Source organism: Sorex araneus, chromosome 1 (genome assembly GCF_027595985.1).
Source record: "Sorex araneus isolate mSorAra2 chromosome 1, mSorAra2.pri, whole genome shotgun sequence".
NCBI classification, from domain to species: domain Eukaryota; kingdom Metazoa; phylum Chordata; class Mammalia; order Eulipotyphla; family Soricidae; genus Sorex; species Sorex araneus.
In genome coordinates, this window is record NC_073302.1 from 93969801 (window position 1) to 93990818 (window position 21018).

At 38.9% G+C, this 21018-nt stretch overlaps 1 protein-coding gene across 1 annotated transcript in view; it reads right to left on the reverse strand.

Annotated features, from left to right (window-relative positions):
- Positions 1–200: 200 nt before the first annotated feature.
- SYTL2 (synaptotagmin like 2) overlaps positions 201–21018 on the reverse strand; it is a 138261-nt gene continuing 117443 nt past the window's right edge. The window contains 9 exon segments of the mRNA XM_055144848.1: positions 201–461; positions 2076–2281; positions 3791–3890; positions 6395–6473; positions 6823–6993; positions 8952–9054; positions 13348–13517; positions 14821–14940; positions 18173–18267. Of these exon segments, the coding sequence (XP_055000823.1) occupies positions 316–461; positions 2076–2281; positions 3791–3890; positions 6395–6473; positions 6823–6993; positions 8952–9054; positions 13348–13517; positions 14821–14940; positions 18173–18267 (1190 nt within the window). The 3' untranslated portion in view covers positions 201–315.

Below are 21018 nucleotides of genomic sequence, written 5' to 3' on the forward strand. Positions count from 1 at the left end.
CAGTGCAGAAAGGGAAGTAGTGTGGAACATCTGATAGCAAATTGGAAAATGCCACTTGTTAGCTATAGCCCAGACTGAATAGTTTCTTGACAACTTTTGTTTTGAAGCAGCAGCATCTGTTTGGTTTTCAGAGCTTTCCCAAAGACTTTCTCTAATACTGCAGTCTTAAGTCACACCTTTTGATATTACTTTAATTTCTTAGACTCTAGCATTTGTTAGAGGAAATAGGAAGGGAAAAAAAAATCTCTGTCCATAAGGCCAAAATTTCAACATCAGATTTCACCCATTTAGTAGTTTCTAGTGGAAGACTTTGGTTCACTTGGAAATTTTGGCAATCAGCAGCATCCTGAGAGGCAGAGTTGCTTCAACCCAAGTATTGGGGGCATTTACCATCTTCTCCCAAAGAGCAACTTCTTCTGAAGTAGAGTCCATCCAGTCCACTTCAGTACCATAGCTCTCACCTGAAAAGGAGGATGGTTTCATTTAGAAAGGAGTAGCTCATTGGGAATAAAAAAAGATCATTTCCTAACCATAACGATACAAGAAGGCAGCTGAAAAATGTACTAACATTTTAATACATGGCAGGGCAGATCTGGAGTTCAACATTAAATGGACTTTAATTATCTGATGTCTAATAGTACGATGGACTGGAACAGTAGCACAGCGGGTAGGGCCCTTGTTTGCCTTGAATGCGGCTGACCCGGGTTCGATTCCTCCATCCTTCTCGAAGAACCAGCAAACTATCGAGAGTTTCCTATCTGCACAGCAGAGCCTGGCAAGCTACCTGTGGCATATTCGATATGCCAAAAACAGTAACAGGAAGTCTCACAATGGAGACATTACTGGTGCCTGCTCAAGAAAACTGATGAACAGGGATGACAGTGATACCGTGCTACAATAGTACGATGCTTCATAATCTGGACTATTGTAATCAACCAGAGTAATCTTTTCTCTTCACATAAATAGAAATGCTATAGTACATTCTGTCAGGACATGGAGGACGAGTGGGTAAGACACATATATTGGTGCAGAAGAAGCGATGGTTTATCTCTAAGGAAACGTAATTGAGGTGTTTGGGTCTGGCAAACTCAAACTTAAATCTTGGCTTCACCACTTATTAGCTTTGTTACTCTCATAGAACATCAGTTCCTTTGTGGATAACTTTAGTTAACTACTCAGAAAACTGTTGTAGGAGCAAATGAAATAGTGAAAGAAAACACTCAGCATGGAGACTAGTTCTTTATAAATGCTAATTACTGTTATTTTTAAAAGCATTCAGAGCTGGAGAGATAGTATAGTGGGTAAGGTGTTTGCCTTGCATGTGGCCAACTGGGTTCAATCCCCAGACCCCCATAAGGTCCCCCAAGCACCACCAGGAGTAATTTCTGAGTGCAAAGTCAGGAGTAACTCCTGAGCATTGCCAGGTGTGGCCCCAAAACAAAAACAAAGAATGAAAGGGCTAGGGGCTAGAGTGATAGTACTGCGAGCAGGTAGGGTGTTTGCCTTGCTGACCTGGGTTCCATTTTCGGTGTCCTATATGGTCCCTCAAACACTGCCAGGTGTAATTCCTGAGCATCACTGGGATGACCCAAAAAAGCAATAAGTGAATAAATAGACATATAAGGAGACCGGAGCGATCTATAGTGGGTAGGGCACTTGACTTGTATGTGACTGACCAGGGTTCAATCCCCAGCATCCAGTATGATTCCCTAAGCATTTCCAGGAGTAATTCCTGAGTGCAAATTGAGGAGTAACCCCTGAATATCACCAGGTATGACCACCAAACAAACAAAAAAAAAATTAGCCACAAAGAACCAGAAATGTTTTCTTTAGGAAAGATTGCCAAAGAAGGCTTTTCTGTTACCACTACAATAAGTGAAGCTCTGTGGAGATAAACATTACAAAGTCTTTTTTTTTTTTTCACAAGAGTCCCTGGCCTACAGCCTGACATTCCTTTCTTTGCTCATTCATTTAATCACATACAAGACAGAAAGAATATCTATTTTCATTAGTAAGCTGACTCTAGTATCCAGAAGCACTTGGCTCATAGAGATTTAAAATGTATTAAATGTTACCTGTTCCAAAACCAATCCTAAGACCTCCCAAAAATTGGTTGGTCAATTTGTAATGGTCCCAGACGGTCAGCTCGACACAGGCTTCCATCAGATCTTCAGGCCTGAAGCCATCATACACCATCGTGTGGTTGAAGATGGGATTGGTGGTTTTCCCTACAGTTCTTGTCTTCTGGCGACTTTTCTTACTCGTATCTGGAAGGATGATGCTACAAAAGGAAACATTAGTGTGAGAATATTTTAATAAGATAATGGACATTTAGGTTCAGTGCACCTCAATATAGCTACTACTGAGAGGAGATAAGAAGAGGAGAGAGACAGTGTTGTGATCAGGGGCATAGAGGATCCTGAGGAAAAGACTGCACAAAGTGGGTAACACTTGCTTTAAATACTCACGGTAGGTCTGTGTTGAATGGAAAGTTACTTAATCTCTCAGACACTTGCTTCCACATTTATAAAATGGGAATGATGCTACCTACTTTATAATGTTAATACTAGAATTCCATATTAAAAAACAATCACGTTTAGTGCATTTATCAAGAACTAATTTGGGGGGACGGAGTGATAGTACAGCAGGTTGGGCGTTTGCCTTGCAGGCAGGCTGACCCAGGTTTGATCCCTGGCATCCTATATGGTCCTCCAGAACTGCCAGGAGTGATTCCTTTAGTGCAGAGCCAGGAAAATCCCCTGAGCATCCCTGGGTGTGGCCCAAAACGCCAAAAAAAAAAGAACTAATTTGGTAGATTTTCCCTGAGGATTTCTTATAAAGTTAGAAGCATGGTCCAGCATATTATCAGCAATAACATAGGGAAACTGTCTTATATAGAACTTAAAAAAGAAGGGAGCATCTCAAATTTGTTAGATTTGCTAATACTTGGAAAAGATCTTAATGTCCCCATGCTTCTTGTAAGAGTAAACATGTCTCAGAGTGCTCTCAGTACTGAGGGTTAACCTTAGCTGGAAAAAATCTTCCCAGTAGAGAGCTATGAAGACTCTATGAAGGGGAACTCATAGTGATTGCATATAAATAGCTAACATAACTTATATAAAATTAAATGCCTGAGGTAATCACAGTTAGTCCATTGGTAGACGTCACATAGTTAGAGTCAGTCAGGGGAAGTTAGGATAGCTCTCTAACTCCTCAATTTGCACTCATACTTGTTTAGTAACTATCTGCTAGATTCCAGGATTTTGTATGAAAAATAGAGAATAAAGTTTGTCACTTAAAGACATAACAGTCTTAAGCTATTACGAGCTAACAATTATTAAGGGGCGGTTTAGCAAATCATTGCCCAAGCTCCTATAGGCTGGCAAAAATGCCTTTGCAAAATGGGCCACAAAGGACTGGAGGAAAATTTTCCCCTAATCCACACAAGGAATCAAGGGATTTAGCATCGTGCCACTAGTACTCTTTGATATTTAATATTGATCTCACCTGCAGACGCACCTCCTAGAAGATGTTATAATTCTACATATCTGAGTAGGTAGTCTCTGGTTTCACTTATATGAATTCCATCTTATCTTTATGATTTTAAAAGTAGGTAAAGTTTTAGGGAGTTCTGTCACAGCTCTCTTCAATTCATGTCATCACTGCCACAAATTATCTCATTTAAACTATGAATGTGGAGTTTTGCTATTATTAGAGAAAACAAAAACCATCTATAAAGGCCTGGATATCTATCATAATATGAGTGAGGCAGGTTTTTTACTGCTGTTACCATTTAACAAAGGAATTTAGATGGCTTCCCCTTAGCTGTGGTAAATCAATGCATTCCTTCACCCAGATGTGTACTTCTCCAGTTGTAGCAATTTTCTTATCTGTGATATAAAAAGGAGAGAAAAAAAAATCATTTGTTATTCTCCTCTTTGCAACACAGCATTCGAAATGTCAATCTGAAAATATCTGGAGAGATATAACTAGCATCTGATGATTTGATGATAATTTGTTAAATATACATACTTAACTTCATATATTGTAGTCTGACTATACAGAACACAGATAATTCTATGAAAATAATTTATATTTACTCTAAGTTCAGATTATTTCCTCATGCTTGTTGAGTTTTGTTTAGTTCCAAAAGATCAAATATAGATAACAGCTTTGTGAATCATTCATTTATTTTAAAGCCATCTTAATGAAATGTGTATCTCTCAAATAATATCAAAAGGGCCCACAGGAGGCATTTTAATTATATTTGAATGTAAGTTAATAAAAATAAACTTTGACTAAGAAATAGTTACTCTTGGGATGTGGTTCAGAGTAGGAATGTATCCCTCATATATGTGGAGCTCTAGGTTTTATTGCTAGCAACACACACACACACACAAATAATCACTTTTTTTGTAACCATATCTCATGGTGATTTAAAAAAAGCATATTACTAGAATTAGGCTGAGTAATGCCTGAGAAGTTGCCTTAGTTTGAAGTTATTGTCTATGTTGAGTACACATGGGCAGAGCAACACTATCATGTTTTTCTGAATGGGTTAACTCAATCAACCAGTCAATCAGTATTTAATGAGCATCTATTGCATGCTGAGACCCTAAGTTAAAAATGTCATTTAATATATAAGGAAACCTATATCCTTGAAAAATTTGGTAGAGAATTGTTCAGATAAAAACAATGAAAATATAGAACATGCATATATACAATATAAAATATAGAATTACAGAATAAATTACCAAGTTATCCCTATAATATTATGTGATCAGTACCAGTGAATCTAGTTTTAGGAAAAGCTTTATGGATTAGATTGGGCTTCATCTATGACTTGGTAGGCTGGAGAGAAGAATAAGTCATTATAAGGAAGAGACACTTCATGAACAAACTCAGGCCACAAGGAGATACCATGACAAATCAGTTCCTCTAGCTATCTCATCATCACAGGAAGGCTGTGGGAACTGGGTAGAATTTATATGCATATTGACCCAAAGTTATAGGATACAAATTATATACCAAAATTTTTAGAAAGATCTAGAAGCAGTGAATAGCTGGTATAAAAGCCAGTTGGCCTAAATATATACTTGGTTTTCCCTCCTATTCTAAAAACAAAAACAAAAAGCAACCAATACAACAAAACCGAATTAGCACGCTGTTTTTAATGGATCAGTTGAGTGTAGACTTTGTACGTGGGAGGCCTGAGTTTGGTCCCTGGCATATGTGGTCCCACAAGCAAGCACAGAGCCAGAAGTAGCCCCTGAGTGGTGAAAAAAAAAAGAATACTTTCTTTAATTTGGCAACTACTCTCCCTATCCGTTTTATCTTTCACTCCACTAGCTTCACAGCTTGGGTACTGAAAGCATTTAACTTACAAATCCTGATGTCAGCCATAGCTGTCATATAAAACCTTTAGAGGAATGACCTAGGAAACTTGCTTAGGAATTAGAAGAGGGGGGTGGGGGACTGGCAATCATTTCTTGCCAGTCTCTTGCCACTTAACTTGGTTGCATATTGAGTCTTAAAGGATAAAATTAGTCATTTTGATGGGAAAAAAACTTTCCTTTCATAATGAGACTGTGAGAATAAGGGATCAGTGAGCTCTAAGGGTTGAATTCTTCCAATTCCTACCTAGATTCCTAGAATATTCCTAGCCATCTCTAGCCTCATCATCACAGTTACAAAATGGGAACTGGGTAGTTATCACAACATATCAATAGGGTCAAACTCTAAATTGTTATCACAATTGTTATTACAACATAACAATAGAATCAAACTCTAAATACAGGAAAGACCATTCATTGGGCAGGTACAGACTTTTAGACAGTGAGCTGAAAATTAAAACAAGGACTGTACAGTGGACTGGAAGAAATTTCTCTTACTAGACACAAAGCAGAATGAAATTAACAGGGACTTGGTGTAGTGGTAGAAGTATTTGAAGAGTAAAGAGTTTCAGTTTTACTGTATGAGAAATTTCTAAAGATTTCCTTTCACAACAGGAAAGGAATGTAAATGAGAAAACTTTAAAATGGTTAAGATGATCAAGTTCATGCTATATTTTTTAACACAGAATGATAATTTTCTTTGTGTGTGTATGTTTGGGCTTCACCCAGCAGTGCTCAGGGCTTACTTCTGACTCTGCACTCAGGGATGGCTGCTGGTGGGACCATATGCAGTGCTGGGGATCAAACTTGGGTTGCCCCGTGCAAGCCAAGAGCCCTACCTGCTACACTATAGCTACAGCCTCCGAAAGATAATTTTCTAATTCACAATGGTGAATAAACTCACAATATACTAAGTAAATATGTTTAAATATCACAATCTCCAGATATCCTTGGAAAGAAGAGATTAAGTGAGGGCCCAGATATAGATACAGCATTCTTACCAACAATCGGCTCTGGGACGTACTGGAGAGCTAACTTCATTTCCCCTCTGTGCTCTGCTTCAAGGGCAGTTGGCGCTGTCTGGAAAGAAGCACAGTAACAGGTGTGAGCCAAAGACCATATCATTCTTCCTACTTCCAGGTACCCTGCTAGGGACCATTATCTGTGGCATTTCTGGGATTGTGCATCATGCATGAGAGCCCTGGATGGGAACTCCCCTCCCTGTTAAAGCTAGACTGTTTTCACAAAAACACGCTAAATAACTTAAATAGATCCACAGATTACTCACCCATATAAGGAATATGGGGCAGAATAAAAAGGTGTAAAAGCCCAAACAATATATACACATTCTAATTTCCAATGCAACTTTAGAGGAACTTCCTCTGATACTCCAGGCCCTAAATCAATCAAACCAAAACTCTGAACTCACCTTCCGTTTCAGAGGATACCATTTCAATTGTTTATTCTCTTTGTTGTTCCAATCCCAATTTTCCAAATCAAGCTCCACTTCTCCTAGAAAACTGTTGCGCTTAAATGTATCCCTATGCCAAACGGACAGGTTCAGCTTCTGTGTCTTTAAGACTTGTTTTTCAATTTTATACTGCAATCAAAGTAAGAAATGTAAATTAAAGTGGCTTATGTCAAAGTTATGACAAAGATGAGGGGAAATTCCTCTGTGTAGATTAGATTCTCTTTTCTAATTGGGTTTTAGGTCTCAAAAATATTTCAGTCATCTTTTTCAAAGTATCTTATTTCAAAAAGCTAAATTCCATCTTTCACCAAAAAAATGGATTTTCTTCCACCCTCTGGAAAAGCAAACCAGGGTTTAAATTTCATAACTGGTAATAACTCTCTAAAAACAAGAGTCAATTTTACATTTTTTAAAAAACTGAGTGTTTTTAGTTCTACCTAAATTAGTTCAATTCAATCTAAAAATAAATTAAGTTGAACCAGTGCCTGTTTTCTACTTAAGAATACAGTATTTTTAAAAATACTGGTTTTTAGAACAGTTTTATATTCACATGATGATTCATCAGAAAGTACATTTATATACCACTTGTCTCACAGACTACTCACTGTCTTTCCCTTTTTCAGTATTCTGCAAGCATAGGAAGTTTTTAAAAAGAAAAGATACACTCATTTTTCCCAACATCATATTGTCAAGAGGAAAAAGGTTGGCATCCAAAATGTTTTTCATCTAAAATATAGTCATTCCTTGATTATATGTAATCATAGAAGGGATAATAGTACTTCTAATCTAAAAATAATCTTTATTTGGCTTTCCCATGTCCTGATGTTCAGTTTAGTTGTCACAAATGTGCCATTTAAATTAGTTGGCTTTTCCTGAGTATAGGGTTGAAGTAGATGACCTAAAATAGCCAGGGTATTAGGACATATTTCATAGTCAAACTATAATTAAAAACATGGTATAGAAAGTTCACCCATGGATGAAAGAAATTAATTTCACTTTTGCTTCTTTTCTCAAAAGATAGTCAAGTACTTGGACAGAATTTTCAGAAAGAGGAGGTGAATGAGAAGCGTGTATTTTTAGTTTGAAATGATACTAGTCATGACTAAGGCAGCATGATGCAGTTTGAAGGAAACTGGGTATTTGAGCCAGATATACCTTATATTCATTTGTTCATCTATCCTGACAATGAACATTTATTTTTGAGTACCTACCCTGACACTGTAGTAAGAAACAATATCTACAAAATGTTTAACATATGCTAGCCAACATTTTGCACAAATTAGCTCAGTATTTACAATATTAAGGTAGCTAAATAGGTCCCAGGATTGCAGATCCCTGTAGACAGGTTAGGTTATTTGCTCAAGGGTACACTGTTTATAAATAGCACTGGTTCCTACCTCCAATGAACTTAGATTTTTGTGGGATTAAAGAGTGTTTCTCATTGGAAGTTACATTTTAGACTGTAGGAGATGTTGGGGAGAAAGGTTCTATTATGAAGGAACAAAAAGAAATAAAAGTGATTGGAACAAAAGCTATGGGTTCTTTTGTCAGGGCTGTACCTGACTATGCCAGGGACTTGGGTGTCCACAGATATTGCCAGGGATTGCATCCAGACTGCTGCACACAAGGCAAATACCCTCCCCAGTGTACTATCTCTCTGGCCCCTGGAACAAAAACTATGGAAGCGAAAGATGAACTGGAGCGCAGGTGTGTGTTATGAATTGACTTGACCCTGGGGGTTATGGGAATTCTGAAAGAGAAATAACATCCAAATTGTGTTTTTGGAAAATCATTTTGGTTGCAATGCTCATCTTGATCAGCTGTGTATCCTTGAAAAAGCTACTTTTTACTCTAAGCCTCTTTTGCCTCATTTGAGAGATGCAGATTGCTGGCAGGGTTTGTGGAGAGTGAATGTGATGTAAACAACATTATCTTTATCTGAGTTTATCAGCTCAGATAAAGCAACTCTTATGCGTTCTTCTCTCTTGGTGACTGGTTTCATCTGTGGAAACTATCCAGGAGAACACGTTCATATAAATTACTGAGTCAATATGGAGAACTTTTCTAGAGACAAATTTCATAGATACCCGCAGGATCTCGTTATACACAGGATTCAATGTTTTCTTCATGATAAGTGTTTTCTTCTTGCCCATTTTACCCTTGTCTGGTAATAAATAGGTCTTTACATATCTAAAAACAAATGAAAAGGTAAGGTCAGAAAAAATAAAAGTGATGCTCCTACCTTAACAGGTAGTGGAAATCTTTTTTTGTGATATTGAGAAAAAGCAGTAATAAATGTCCTTGTCAACACCTTTAATATGTAACATTTAAAGAAATCTCAGCAGAATTGTGAGTTTTATATTGCTTTGAAGATTTTGTTTGTTGGTTCTTGGGTCACACCCAGGCTTATTTCTGGGTCTGTGCTCAGGGATCATCATTCACGTTGGGGTCAGGGGACCACCACACAGAATGCCAGGGATCGTCCAACCCAGGTCAACTGCTGCAGGCAAGCACCCTACATTGAATTAATGCCTGCGTTAAAGGTTTTTAAAGGGTATTTCCTAAATTTCATTTTTCCTTTAGTCTTACCTAATGTTAGAGAGAGTGGAGAGCAAGACAACTTTCTTTATTCTCTTACTTTCTAGTAAGAAAAAGTTTTGGGAAAAACAGTGTTGGTGTGGATATGGGGAAAAAGGATCCTCATTCACTGCTGGTAGGGATATTGACTGATCCAATCTTTTGGGAAAACAATATGAACATTTATTCAAAAATCTAGTAATTGATCTTCTATACAATCCAGTAATTGCACATTTTGGCATGTACTCTGAGGACCCCAAAACTCAATCTATTTTTTCTTTTGGGGTCACACCCAGCAATGCTCAGGGATTTCTCCTTGCTCTGCACTCAGGAATTACTCCTGGCAATGCTCAGAGGACCATATAGGATGCCAGGGATTGAACCAGGGTTAGTTTGCAAGACAAATGCCCTACCCACTGTACTATTGCTCCTTCCTCACCCCCCCCCCCAGACTCTATTCTGATAATCCTATGTCAGAATAGACATTGAAGCACTCCTATGTCATCACACTCCTATGTATTCACAATAGCTAAAATCTGGAAGCAACCCAAGTGTCTGAGAACAGATGACTGGATAAAGAAACTATGGTACATATATGTAATGGAATACCAGTCAGCTATAAGGAAGGCAAAATCATGCAACTTGCTGTTATATGGTTGGATCTGGAAAATAGCATGCTGAGTGAAATTAATCAGAAGGGGAGGGACAGACACACAATGATCTTTCATATGTGGGATATGAGACTTCCAAGCCTGCTCGGATCGGGACTGGGCCTCTTCCTCCCAGATTCCCCAGTTTCCAGTGTCTAGGTGGTCACACCCAGGAACTGCCCCCAGCGCCGTGTAATCCCACCAACAGCCAACAACTAGAGACTATAACACCAAGCTCCTGGAAGCACATGACATCTTTTAGCCTAGTTCTCCCTGTGGGAGAACCTGGCAAGCTACCGAGAGTTTCTTGCCCACATGGGAGAGCCTTGCAAACTCCCCATGGAGTATTCATATGCCAAAACCAGTAACAATGATGGATCTCATTCCCCTGACCCTGAAAAAGCCTCCAATGTGGCACCATTGGAAAGGACATGTAAAGAGAGGCTTCTAAAATCTCAGGGCTAGGACAAATGGAGATGTTACTGAGACTGCTTGAAAAATTCGACGATCAACAGGATGATGATGATATGGGATATAAAGAAACATAAAGAAAAGAACATAAACATAAAGAAACATAGTAAAGAAATAAAAATTCCCAAAGGCAACAAAAATGGATAACTGGTCTCCAAAAATGGAGAAGTTGACCAGGCAGAGGAATGGGGGTGGTAGATAGAATGGGGTGGGAGGACCTGGACAATGTGGAGGGAAGTGGATATTCTAGTAGGGGGTGTGGTGCTGGTGATGTAGGTAGGTAGATAGGGAAAGGCCCTTGGCAATGAAACAGATTAACAAAGTCTCTAGGAAGGAGAATCCTGAGACTGACCCACCTTGTGGATACAGAAAACAGACCTGATAAGACCTTCAGCAGACCCTGAGGAGGTTGGACCCCTCCCCATGAAGTTCCTCAATTCTGTCAACCTCTCCCTTAATCTGATTAAAATGTGATCCAGCCTAAGGAAGACCCAGCCTCCCTGGTAACCTTAGCAACGGACTTTTACCTGGAAAGAAGCCCCCACGTGGGGGCAGGTTGGAGAAACCCTATAAAGGCCACCTTGAACAAAGGAAGTGCGTGCATATGCTGCCTGAGCCCATGTGCTGCTTGTGCCATGTGGCCGAGCACATGTGTCGCCCGCATCTCCCCACTTGAGATGTGTACTTTCATGCTTTCATGTCCAGTGCTAGGGTGTGTGTAGAGCTTCCTCCACCCTTGGAGAAGCCCGCGTTCTCTCTTGAGCGCGTTACTCCTACTGGTTCTTCTTTTCCACTTATCCCTTCCTCCCTCCCTCAGAAACCTCTGAATAAAATCTATTTACTTCACTGCTTGTCTACTCCTGAAATTCTTTTCCGCGAGCGAGACAAGAACCCAGTTACCGTGGGTCCCGGGTGTTTGAGGCGGTAGGAGAGAAAGTGACCGTCTTTCTCCTCCCCGCTTCACGAAAGTCACCCTTGGGGCCCACCGACATCACTGGAACATTGATGCATGAAACACTGCCATTAACAGTACTATCGCTCCAGCTCCCAAATTTGGAAAACAAAAATAAAATGCAGGTGAGAAAGAAAGAAAGAAAGAAAGAAAGAAAGAAAGAAAGAAAGAAAGAAAGAAAGAAAGAAAGAAAGAAAGAAAGAAAGAAAGAAAGAAAGAAAGAAAGAAAGAAAGAAAGAAAGAAAGAAAGAAAGAAAGAAAGAAAGAAAGAAAGAAAGAAAGAAAGAAAGAAAGAAAGGAAAGAAGAGCTTTCAGGTTAAAAGTTTTCATTGCTGGTGCTGAGGTGACAGCTCAAAGGGCTGGACTGCTTGCTTTGCATATAGCAGTCCTGGGTTTGACGCCAAGCAACTCCCAGTCCTCACCAGCACTTCGAGGGGAGACTCCAAACACTGCACAGAGAAGCCCCCTTCTGCACTGCCAGGTGAGGCTTAAAAACAAACAGAAAGGGGCTGGAGCAATAGCACAGTGGGTAGGGCATTTGCCTTGCACGCGGCCAACCCGGGCTCGATTCCAGCATCCCATATGGTCCCCTGAGTGCAGAGCCAGGAGCAACCCCTGTGCATCACCAGGTGTGACCCAAAAAGAAAAAAAAAGAAAAAAAAACAGAAAGTTTTCCTGCTGTCTTTTAGGGAAAACATTAATACACACCTAAGGTAGATTTAATGTAAAAAAACATGGATATTGAACCCAGTTGTTTCTATAACAAAAGCAAAAATATTGTGCTAGCTAAATAACTAAGTATCATACTTATGTGTATGAATTGAGGGCCAGGGATGCCATTCAAATTTTGCAAATAAAACTAAGTGCAAATAAATTTAAACTTAAATCTAAAAGATGAGTTGTGGGGGCTGGAGTGACAGCACCGAGGGTAGGGTGTTTGCCTTGCACGAGGCTGACCCGGGTTCGATTCCCAGCATCATATATGGTTCCCCGAGCACCACCAGGAGTAATTCCTGAGTGCATGAGCCAGGAGTGACCCCTGTGCATTACTGGGTGTGACCCAAAAACCAAAAAAGGAAAAAAAATATGAGTTGTTCTTTTTCCTAAGAGTTCTTTGTGGAATAGAATTTAAATATGAAAACTACTTCAGAATCTCAACAATTTATGTTGAACATTATAAAATATGCCCCACAGCACCCAAATACTAGAGAAAGTCTGAGACTATAATGAAGAGACAAGAGTTCAACCCCTTATTTTGCTGTTGTCTGAATTTGTGTAAGTAAGAAGAGCCTGGCAAGCTACCCGTGGCGTATTTGATATGCCAAAAACAGTAACAAGTCTCACAATGGAGACATTACTGGTGCTTGCTCAGAAAAAAGAAATTTGTCTTTGCTGGTCTTTTTTCCTTCTCTGTAAAAATCAGTTACCCCTGAAAATATGACTTCAAACATCCTTTCAACTTGAAACACTTTCTGGGACTGTGACATTTTAATTTTTGTAATAAAAATATTCTATATAAATTGTGTGAAGTATGCATAACTTACAAATCATTGTCAAACATTTCAAGATAATTTAATAAGTTCTATATTTAAATTTATAAATACATAAAACAGCATTCCCCCCATTTATTGAAACACAGCACACATGTTCCTCCCCTTATTTTATTCCGTTCCCAATTTCTAAAAGATGAAAAGTTTGATCTCTGGAGCACTGCCAGGAGTGATCTCTGAACACAGAGACAGGACTAAGCCTCAAGCACCACTAGGTGTGGTCCCAAAACCAAAAATGAAGTTTGAAAACTAAGGCGAAATAGTGATACCAAAATGTACTTACGGGTCTGAACGTTGCTTTTTAATATCTGCTGCTGCTAAGTCTTTACACTGGGCCACAAAAACATGTAATTCCTGCAGAGATTCCATGTAGTCAATTGCAAATTGAATATTTCCTTTGACTTCCAGATTGCCAAAATCACCACTGTAAACGCTCATCACACTGCCACTCACCTGAAAACATTGGAAACAGACAGTTTGTCCCTATCTCATTTTTGAATACAACACCAGGGCCAGGGATATAATTCTTGCTTGTTTGTCCCTATTTTTCTAGATTGCATATAGAGGTGGTTAATTCAATATGCCATAAAGGCATAGCAACCTGGCCTTACATGAACTGTACAATAAGATTAAGTATCTTTGGAAAATTGCCTCAGAAGTCACAAATGAAGAGTGAAATGTGAAACGAAATGCAAAGATGCAGGCTCATTTCAAAGTGTGGTTTTGTAGGGCAATCAGTGTTCCATATGTAGGTATGCTCAGCGTTTAAAATGGCAAAGAAAAAAAGAAAGGATGTGACGAGAGGCACACAAATCACAGCAACGTGTGCACTATCAAATTTCCAAGACTCTAAAAAGGAATTTGATTATGTTTCCCATTCACTGAATCTAGGAAAATGCTTACTGAGTCATAGGCTTTTAGAGGTCAACAAGGATAAAGAATGGATGATTGATAGAGAGTGTAGAGGCTTCCCAAGGGCGTTCACCAGATTGTTATCAGCAGAAATTCAATTTAAATATATTCTAAAACACAAAGTTTGAGAAATATAAGACTTGCAAGGAATTTAGTACAGATATTCCTTTTGCTTAATATATCTGCTGAGATATGTCCATAGAAACTTTTGGATGGGTGTATGTAGGCATATTTACATACATATTCCATACACACTATTTGTATACAAAACCACCTCACTTTATCAAGAGGTTCTATGCAAGGTGAAATTCTCTAACACAATTCTGAGCAAAAACACATAGGGAAATTTTTTAAAAAAAAAAAACTGTTTTGAATCTACTTTGGCAAAAAAAAACACACAAAAAAACAAAACAAAACAAAAAACAACCTCTTCTTTAGTGTCTTTAGTATCTTTATCAGAGTAGCAAAAAAGAAAGATACAATTCTGTAGCTGCAAATGACATTTAAAAGCATACCTGAGCTAAGCAGACTTTATCATAGCTACCCCATTTGTGAAATAGAAATAAATTGTGCTTTATCTTATTGGCAATTTAGATAGAACATTTATTTACAATGGCTATGTAAATTCATTTATGAACGGGAAAAGAAGATGATTAAGAAGGAGGAGGAGAAGAAAAGGCAAGAGAAGGAAGAAGAAGGAATAGAAGAAAAAGGAAGATTTAGCTAGCCAGGTTAAAGAAAAACTGGTGGGTTAGAGAAGAAGTGGATCCCCATGGAATCTGAAAAGGACAGCAGGAACAGTGAGGGCAAGGTTCACAGAAGCAGAGAGCTTTTGTTTACATACAGAAGACAAGGACGTCATGCCAGAGGAGCTGCTAAGATTGGTTAAAGAGCCGGGGCTCTTCTTGTATCTGCTGAGCTGGTAACTGCTTTCTGATGCTGTATCTGTTTCTCTGTCATCACTCTACAAAACAGCATACAATATAGATAAAATTTCAATGCAGAATGAATCAAGATTAGAATCTCTGTGGAGGCAAAGAGACTATCTTGGTATCTCACTGCTCTGTGGCATTTCTCGAGGTCAGAGGATAGAGGACACCTGCTCCTGACCAAGGACAGGGACCTGGGGTGGGGGGAGTGGGGGTGAGGAGAGTGAGGACTGCCTGGGTCCTCACCTATGCAGGACAGAGTTTAGTTACTGAAATAATAAAGTGAGTCATTCTATCTGCAAATTGACCCCTGGGGGCTTCTTTTCACTCTCTTAATATAGATGTATTTTGTTTAAAAATTTTTACTGATGTATCAATAATGAAATTAATGAGAAATTTCACTGACCCACAAAAATATAAAGCTCCAAGACTTATTGAAAAACACAAGATGTTATGCTAATTCCTCTCATTAATAGATACTAGTCACTGGGGTGCAGGGGGACACACAGCTGGCAATGCTCAGAGGACTGCCATGCCAGAGATCAAATCCAGGGCCCCTGCAGGTCAAGCATATGCTCCAGCCCTTTGAATCACCTCACTGGCCCAGTCCCTCTCATTCTTAGCAAGCCTTAACTTTCCTAAAAATCCAACCTTTCAGCTGAGACACGATGTGTGATCACATACTCATCTTTATAGGGATGATTCACTTATCTTTGTTAACCATAGGAAAGTACATTAACAAATTCTGCCCAAATTAGATTTTTGTGGAGGGGTGGGGTGAAAGGGACAGCAACAGCGAGAGTACTCATTTTAAATAAATCACAGGGACTGTTCACTGAGATAAAGAAATAAAAGTGGCAATAATAAACTTTACTATATTGATATCTAAAACTTCTGAAGGTAGCTTAAGAAGTTCACGATTCTGAATGTGTTTCCTTGGGAGTTAAAGGGTTGATGGAGACTTTCAGTGCCTCCTGGTGTTAGAAAAACAAACACTAATGGAGTAGTAGTTAGTTCATGCCAACACATTCCAGGGCCATGCAATTATGTGTAAGCATGACAAATGCCAATTCTAATGCATATTAAGAAAGAGTTAAAACAAAATGTATGACTTGGATAAGAATTATGCCTCTAAAGAATTAAAGAAACATCCATATCTTTTTAATGTCTGTTGTCACAATATCCCTTGACATAACACCCTGTATTATAGCACTTTCTGCATCCTGTCTACCATATCAGACCATTAGTGAATTATTGGAAGGATGAACCTTGTCTTGTTGACCTGGAACACCAATTTTTATATAGTAGGCACTCAATACTAATGCTAAATGCAGAAAGCAATAAGGTCTGACTTCAAATCTATTTACTTTAATATTCGGTCCAACCTAATGTACATTGACAGTAAGATGATATGCTGAATCTTATACTTATGATGTACAAACTCAGATGGTTTGAATTCTTCTTTATGTGTAGCTATGAGACAGTTGGTGAAAACTAAGAAAAAGAAAAAAAAAACTAGGAACTGGTATCATTTGCTTCTTAAACTATTAGGAAGCTCATTCATTTAATCAAGACAAAGGATATTTTCAAAGATAAAAAAACATTTGGGACTTGGTGAGGTACTGCCATCAGCCTAAAGATAATAAGTTGGTTACAAAGACTGAGTGATTATTTATGAAGGAAACTACAGTATGGGCTCTTCAGGACTGAATGCCTGCATATACAGTTCATTTAAGGTCTAAGAATGGATAGAAGAGCATGTGAAGGAATGTGATTGGTATGAAGTAGGGTGTCTTCTTGACATGCCATCCACCAAGAAAATGCTTGAGGATGAAGCTTTTTACTTCACCAACAAAAATCAGGTAACAGCTGCAAATATCAACACCTCACATTTACTCGGTGCTTGTTGTGTACAAGGCACCGTGCTGTCTGTGTGTTTTCCCGGCATGATCTCATTGTAGGCTCACAATCTATGTGGTAAAGATTGGGAATTGAGATAAATGGGAACTAAGTAACTTGTTCATAGCTATGTAACAAATTAGTGACATTGCCAGGACTTGGATTTTCTGACTTAAATGCTCAGGGCTCCAATTACCTGAATGTAAGAACATGGAATAATAATCAAATAAAAGTCCCTGATTTATTTTTTAGTAGCTGTTAGACTTGGAGAAAGTAACTTAATCTATTTTTTATAAAATGTAGGAAGTGGGGGCTGGAGCGATAGCACAGCGGATAGGGCATTTGCCTTGCACACGGCCGACCCAGGTTCGATTCCCGGGTTCGATTCCCAGCATCCCATATGGTCCCCTGAGCACCGCCAGGAGTAATTCCTGAGTGCAAAGCCAGGAGTAACCCCTGTGCACTGCCGGGTGTGACCCAAAAAGAAAAAAAACGTAGGAAGTAGTGGGGCCAGAGTGACAGCACAGTGGGTAGGGTATTTGCCTTGCACGTGGCTGACCTGGGTTCAATCTCTGGCACCCCATATGGTTCCACAGGCACCGCCAGGAGTAATTCCTGAGTAACCGCTGGGTGTGACCCAAAAAGCAAAAAAAAAAAAAAAAAGTAGAAAGTATTACCTACATATTTAGCAAGATCTGGATATCAGAAATGAATATTTAGTGGCAGGTACATATTGAATAATGAATAATAGTCATGTCTTTACTTGAGACAGTAGCTATAGTGGTTAACAGCATGGTAGTAACATGTGGGTACCAGTTTTGACTTAGTCTCTTTGTACATGATGAGGTTATTTCATCTCTTAGTTTTAATTTCCTTACTTAATGGAGTTTGCGAGGGATGAAAGTGCCCACTGTCAGGGTTATGGAAGCCATGAAATGAAGATAATGGATGTAAAAAAATCTATATCTAGGAGATTCTTTTCAAAGTGTATTACGTCAATGATACTTCCTTATTTGAAGAATTATTTTCAAGAGTTATTCTACCTCCGCTAAATTTTCACAAGTCAATTTTAAGCTACAGAGCACATGCCTGCATATTTCTCCCCAAATTTCTTTTTTTTGTATCCACTTTGAAAAAAAGAACACATTCAACAATCTATGCAATTTAACTTCATTGACTAAAAGAGCTATGTTCAAGTCAAATGGCAGAGGCCTTGCCTCAGTAGCACCACCTCTATTGATGCAAAAGTCACTTGAGTACTGTTGACACTTTAGTTTCTACCACAGCAGATTACAAATACATCAACTCTGACATAACAAATCTACCTACTTGATCCCATTTTCCTGAAAGTTCAAAAGACAAACTTGCCTCATCTTGGAGGAATTCTGGAACAGACTTGCTCATCCTTTTGAGTTTGTCAGGATGGGAAAACTGATTATCAGGTTGTGAAGGCACTGTGGAAACTAAACAGCAGCATTTCCATTCAAAATAATCCTTACAATTGGCAGACATTATATGTAAGTTGAAAACACATCTTTCTTTTGTTTATGAACAGAGGTATTTTTTAAACAACAACAAAAAAGCACAGTTAGCATGCACAGGTTCATAAAGTAAGCAACATGCAGTTTTTATACGGAAATCATTACCAAGGAGTTGAACCAAAGAGAAAATAGAAATTAATTTGAACATCATTGACTTACACTATATTAGAAACACTGCATGAGAGTTAGTTTCAACATATTTAATCACACTTATTAATTCACGTTGTTTTGAAATAAAAGCTCTTTCATACATTGGTTCATCTCTTTAGGTGCATTTTATACATGCTGCAGGCTGAAAAAACTATTTCATTAGACAGCAGGGCTTTCTACACACAACTTAACAATAAAAGTATCCTGACATTGGGGCTGGAGCGATAGCACAGTGGGTAGGGCATTTGCCTTGCACGTGGCCGACCCAGGTTTGATTCCCAGCCAGCATCCCTATGGTTCCCTGAACACCACCAGGGGTAATTCCTGAGTGCAGAGCCAGAAGTGACCCCTGTGCATGGTCAGGTATGACTAAAAAAGAAAAAAAAGGGGGGGGGGCTGGAGTGATAGCACAGCAGATAGGGCATTTGCCTTGCACTTGGCCAACCTGGGTTTGATTACCAGCATCCCATATAGTCCCCTGAGCACCGCCAGGGGTGATTCCTGAGTGCAGAGCCAGGAGTAACCCCTGTGCATTGCCAGGTGTGACAGTACCCTGACATTGAGTCTTAAAAGAGATTGTTTAGTTGATAATGAAGATTACTTTTCTGATAGTATCTCACTGATGTTAAAGTCGATAATTTGAAAACATTTCTTGAACACAAATAATTTATGAACCTGTAAAGTCAGAGAATTTTTAATAGAGATATCCTTATCCCCTGTATAAATGACTCATGTTAGGCTATGTAGTTTGTGTTTATGATACTGGAGATAAAATTCAGTGCCTCAGTGAGTGATCGTGAGTGCTCAGCCATTCAGCTACATCCTGGTACTTCACGTTAGATTACCCCGAGATCTCAAGAAAATGTAGGTAATGGTTTATTTTTGACACCCTAAGTATGTGATAGTCAAAATAAGGCAAATTCTGTTCTAATCAGTATAACTCTAGCTGGAAAACTCTGATGAGTAAGAGAGGTTTTGTTGAACGAGATAATATTTTTTAAGGTATTTAGAGTAATACCTTAAAAACGAGATAATATTTTTTAAGGTATTTAGAGTAATGCATGTTATAGTTGGGCTCATACCAGTATTTTCTGGTAATAAATATCTCGTAGAGAATCTTTAAGTTGTCTTCAAATATGTCTCAAGTATATGAACTTAGTCTAATAATTGACAGAGGTACTGGAAAATAGAAATAAAATCATTCTTCTATCTATAATTAAAAATGATTGAACATTCTGATGAGCATTAAATTCATCTTTTAAAGAAATATAATGAGGGGGCTGGAGTGATAGCACAGCGGGTAGGGCATTTGCCTGCACACAGCCAACCCAGGTTCGATACCCAGCATCCCATATGGTCCCCTGAGCACTGCCAGGAGTAATTCCTGAGTGCAGAGCCAGCAGTAAACCCTGTGCATCGCTGGATGTGACCCAAAAGCAAAAAAATAAAAGCATCATTAGTAACACTATTCTCGTGTGTGTGTGTGTGTGTGTGTGTGTGTGTGTTTGAATATATTATACTGGCAATGGCGTTAGGTACCACAGGGTGCAGTATGGTCCAATGAGTATGCCAAAAGAATCACTATAACACTATTCCCTGGAGTGTATGTGTTAGGGGGGAGGGCTGTGTGTGTAAAAGAGTTGCTAGATTTCAATCCAGAACCCCAGATGTGTAAAGCATGTGCTCTACCACTGAGCTACATCCCTATCCTGTTTCTATTATTTTCAAAATATATACATACTACTTAAACATAGTTTTACATTTATGGGCTTGAATAATTTATGCTTTGAATGTGTATTTGATTTTTTTCCTGTGGTAACAATATATTCTTTACCAGAGTAAAAGAGTAATCTTGGTTCAGGTATTATGAGTCATTTCAGAAAATATGATGAAAAGAAGTAGTAAGTTATCCAGAATTTTGCATGATTGGACAATCTTTTCGCCTTGACCAATACTTGACCACTAAGTAGGAGATCACAAATGAAAATGCAAATTAATTAGGTATACATGTGTCCATGGATGTTCTGGTTTTTACCTTAGGTTGAATGTTGGACAAAACATAACAAGATAAATAAGGTGCCCAAACTTATGTGTCTACTGGTTCAAATACAACTGGAAACCCAACCCCCCCGAGGAAAAGGAGTCTGGCTTCCTCTGCAGCAGTTGGACAGAGGGGGCACAGGCAAGTGTTGGGACTTAGATTATCTTCTTTCCTAGGTGGTTGACAAGAATTTATCAGGCCATAGGCCAAAGTTGGCATCCTCAGTTCTGGCAGGAGGCCTCTCTGAACAGTGTCAGGTTTCATGGCAGAGGCCTGGCCTGCTGGAAGAGCAAATGGCTCCTTCATTGAGCAGTTCTTCTCATTAAGACCTATTCGCACACCCCAAAGTTGTAGGAAAATGGCCTTTAAAAATCCTGTGGCTTCCTCTGGGTAAGCACCCCTTAGTACCTAACATGATAAAGCTAATACTGGGAGACTAAAATGCTACAAAGATGATACAAATTTGCTAGGCTCCCCACACA